The 4,407-nt window shown below is 43.6% G+C and overlaps 1 protein-coding gene across 1 annotated transcript; it reads left to right on the top strand.

The window, feature by feature from the left end:
* Window positions 1-215: 215 nt before the first annotated feature.
* On the top strand, window positions 216-1,598 carry LOC106577071 (uncharacterized). The gene is made up of 2 exons (XM_045700818.1): window positions 216-357; window positions 500-1,598. Exons 1-2 carry the CDS (start codon window positions 321-323, stop codon window positions 1,366-1,368), a joined length of 906 nt encoding a protein of 301 aa, XP_045556774.1. The 5' UTR covers window positions 216-320; the 3' UTR covers window positions 1,369-1,598.
* The last annotated feature ends 2,809 nt before the right edge of the window (window positions 1,599-4,407 follow it).

The raw sequence follows: 4,407 nt of genomic DNA, 5'->3' as shown, positions 1-4,407 counted from the left end.
GAGTTGAATTGGTGGGGGTATTGATTTTAGAGAGAAGAGGGATGTTGCATGTTGGTTAACACACCAAAGACCTGAACACACACCCTATCTAGAGTAGTTTCAGTATATCAAAAATACATTATTTCCAAATGTTACTGGCGTAACGAACACATAGAGGCAATGTTGTGAGGGGAGGGCTTGTCAAAACAAAAGAGGAAGTCACATAATTTATTTATTTTTCTTACTAAAGGATATCAGGGTGTTTCATATAGAGACATTACGGCACACACAGAACGCAGAACACAGAGAGAATAGCTGTGGTTACACACAATAGACTTCTGATGGAGCTCCTGATCAACATTGCCCTTCTCTTGACCGGTACTGTAGCCCATGTTATGGATAGCGGTGTGCATGGAACGGAATTTCAATTAATACAAAAAATACTGACATTGTTGTAATTCTCATTTTAGCAAATTGTGCTCAAAATGTGTTTTTGTAAGAAACCTCTTTGTCTACACAGGTGTCAACGGAGGCTCACATTCCCTGTACTCCAGTGTGGGGGATGATGTCAGTCTGCCGTGTACCAATGTGGTCCACCCTGACTGCTCCTCTACAGTGTGGCTCTTCAGCAGAACTGAGTCTCACAGTGCTACTGAAAAGGTCTTTCAAGGGAAGATCCAAAATGAAGGAAATGAGGGCAGTGAGAGACTGGGAGTAGGGTCTGACTGCTCCCTACGTGTTCGTAACATTGGCGCTGAGGATACTGGAGTCTATGTCTGCCGACAGTACCTTACAGATGGCAGAGCACATCTTGAAGAGGATACTACTGTCTACCTGTCTGTTCTCACCATCTCCATGTCCACACCAGAGGCAGATCTAAAGCATCCTAGAAATGTAAACTTGAGGTGCTCTCTGCTGACATATGGCGGTCCTGTAACGTGTGACTCCTTCGTTAGAGATATCGTTAGTGTGAGCTGGGTGAATGAGACAGGTGGCGAGTTGCAGGGAGACTCCAGATACCAGGTCACACGGGTGTCTGGCTGTGACATCACTCTGACTGTGAAACTTTGGAGAAAGGATAAGAACAGGAAGTGGTGGTGTCAGCTGACTGAGGGAACGAGGAAGACATTTGTCTACCTCCCTTCTAAGGTCTCAGGTGAGACTATGGATCCTGTCGGGACAATCATCACTGCTCCACAACAACCTATTGATGGTCAAAGTCCTCCAAAGCCCTCTCATTCAGGTACCAACAACATCAATGAGTTGCCAATCAGTCGCATAGTGCTCTGTGTGGCACTGCCCTTGATGGTAATCGTATATGCAGTTTACACAACTAGGAGGAACCGCCCACTAGCAGAGGTGTCCTCTGGTATAGAGCTGCAAGTCTAGACGAACAACCCCCTCCTCGTCACTCTCCACAGCATAGCGCCAGACTTACTCTACCTTTAATGAATGTGTACAACTGAGAGATTATTTGCTGAAGGATTCATGCTGACATAATACATAAAGGCTTTGAAATAAATAATGAAAATGTAGTGCATGCTAATGGTATCTACTCAATGGGTAGTGACAATTAATGTTTTACAAATAAAGACATTATATTTCTGTTTTGTAGCTAGCATTAGTGTTGTCAATTGCCTAAGAGGAAGGGGATTGCTTACCTGTGATACTGTAAAACATTCTCTAAAATTTCTACTGCGTTTCTCTAAATACACTCTTTCATTACCAGCTTCTATAATCTACAGTATAATGTGTGTGTGTGTGTGTGTGTGTGTGTGTGTGTGTGTGTGTGTGTGTGTGTGTGTGTGTGTGTGTGTGTGTGTGTGTGGGTGTGTGTGCGTGCAAGTGCGTGCTTGTGTTTTTGTGTGTTTGTTTGTGCGTCCGTTAAGCTTGCTTACTCTCGCTCCGACTACACTGTGTTTGATTTACGACCTTGTGTCACTGCATCTCTCTGTGTGTGTGTGTGTGTGTGTGTGTGTGTGTGTGTGTGTGTGTGTGTGTGTGTGTGTGTGTGTGTGTGTGTGTGTGTGTGTGTGTGTGTGTGTGTGTGTGTGTGTGTGTGTGTGTGCATGCGTGCGTGCGTGCGTGCGTGCGTGCGTGCGAGTAGAAAGAGAGAAAGGGTTGGGAGGCAATGTGTTTATCCCTAAGCTAATGCACCAATATATAACCAATTAAGAAACTTTTAACTCTTTAAATGTCTCCTTTTCTCTCTCAACACCATCTCCTCTTCTGCTTACATTCTATTATAGAAAATAATGATGTTAGTCTTGGGGCAATTTGTGGAGGAGGTCAAATGGCTTTCTGTAACTTAAGCAAAAATATATGTTCATCTTCCATCCCAAACACATACTGTACTATAATTGGTTGTTTTTCTAATAGCAATGCCTTTACTGTGTCGCTTACAGCACCATGAATATCAGTCTGCGGAAAACAATGCAGCTGTATTGTTACAGGAACAAAGAGAACTTGTTTCCACGGCTTCCTGGAACCAACAGTTAGGGACAAGACTGGCATGTGCAGAGGAAGCTCCTTCGTGAACCCTATGATTGACTTGTGTACTGTAGAACAATAGTGTTGTCAGTTAATACTGGGTGTTGATTTCTTTGTTGGTTGGTGCATTCAGCCATACATTATGTTTCTGTCTCCATTCTTACACTGTGTGTGCGCGTGCGTGTGTGTTCACCCAAGGGGTCATGAGTGTATTATTTATCAGGTTTGGCCTATAATTACAGTGGTCAGCACACCCCTTTTCACACTGGGCTCATGTTATTGATTAGCGTTAGTAATGAATGTAGCCTCTCATTACTGTGCTATTGATGGAAACATGCAGCCATAACCCACACAACAACCAAATTTCAACTCCAATTTCTCTTTTATGCTTTCAGGCCACCCTGAAGTTGAAAAAAGTGGTGATTCTCATTTTGTGCAGGGTTCAAATTAAAGGAGTGTAATTGGCTAGGTAAACTCATACAAACCATGTAAGCCCTATAGGTTAACCAGTGAAGCCACATAAGGTTTGAAAATCCATTGGCTCCACAATTAATTTTCGACATACCCAAGAGATATTGTTAAATTTGAAACCCTGTGTGAGGATTTACTGTGCATGCATGTGTGTGTGTGTGTGTGCAGATAAAAGTGTGTGTGTCTTTCTGCCTCTCTATTTCGGCAGACAGTGTATCCCACCTGCTCTTCTTCCGCTGTCATGCTGACACTGGCATCGCTGAGTCATCCTGGAGGATGGCCATGTTGGTTATTCACAGCACAGTGACACATCACATCAACAGAAAAGGAATGACTGCTGTGAACAAATTACTTGAGCGAACGAGGTTGATACATGTACCAGGTATTCCTGTCAGGAGGCTGCACAGATAGGCCCATATTAAACGCATGGTTTTAATAGGATATTTTACATAGTCCTGTCTGGTTCCCATTAATGTGGTAGATACAGGTAACAATTCTTCCAAACAGCAGAAACACAATCTTCAACGTACATGAGTTATGCACCAGGTTAAATTTGTGTTTTCAGCATTTCTTCATTGACAGCCATTTAAAGTTGATGGATTAAAATACAGTCGTGGCCAAATGTTTTGAGAATGACACAAATATACATTTTCACAAAGTCTGCTGCATCAATTTGTATGATGGCAATTTGCATATACTCCAGAATGTTATGAAGAGTGATCAGGTGAATTGCAATGAATTGCAAAGTCCCTCTTTGCCATGCAAATGAACTAAATCCCCCCAAAACATTTCCACTGCATTTCAGCCCTGCCACAAAAGGACCAGCTGACATCATGTCAGTGATTCTCTCGTTAACACAGGTGTGAGTGTTGACGAGGACAAGGCTGCAGATCACTCTGTCATGCTGATTGAGTTCGAATAACAGACTGGAAGCTTAAAAAGGAGGGTGGTGCTTGGAATCATTGTTCTTCCTCTGTCAACCGTGGTTACCTGCAAGGAAACACATGCCGTCATCATTGCTTTGCACAAAAAGGGCTTCACAGGCAAGGATATTTCTGCCAGTAAGATTGCACCTAAATCCACCATTTATCGGATCATCAAGAACTTCAAGGAGAGAAGTTCAATTGTTGTGAAGAAGGCTTCAGGGCGCCCAAGAAAGTCCAGCAAGCACCAGGACTGTCTCCTAAAGTTGATTCAGCTGCGGGATCGGGGCACCACCAGTACAGAGCTTGCTCAGGAATGGCAGCAGGCAGGTGTGAGTGCATCTGCACCCACAGTGAGGTGAAGACTTTTGGAGGATGGCCTGGTGTCAAGAAGGGCAGCAAAGAAGCCACTTCTCTCCAGGAAAAACATCAGGGACAGACTGATATTCTGCAAAAGGTACAGGGATTGGACTGCTGAGGACTGGGTAAAGTCATTTTCTCTGATGAATCCCCTTTCCAATTGTTTGGGGCATCCTGACAAAAG

This window comes from Salmo salar, chromosome ssa18 (assembly GCF_905237065.1).
Source record: "Salmo salar chromosome ssa18, Ssal_v3.1, whole genome shotgun sequence".
NCBI classification, from domain to species: Eukaryota; Metazoa; Chordata; class Actinopteri; order Salmoniformes; family Salmonidae; genus Salmo; species Salmo salar.
The sequence above is the reverse complement of the archived record's forward strand: the minus strand, read 5'-3'. Positions and strand labels throughout refer to the sequence as shown.

What these genes read in the sequence shown, in the direction of transcription:
- LOC106577071 (XM_045700818.1), top strand. Translation starts at nt 321, where the DNA reads ATGGAGCTCCTGATCAACATTGCCCTTCTCTTGACCG. An exon ending in CATTGCCCTTCTCTTGACCG is followed by an intron (nt 358 to 499) that starts GTACTGTAGCCC and finishes TTGTCTACACAG; the next exon opens with GTGTCAACGGAGGCTCACAT.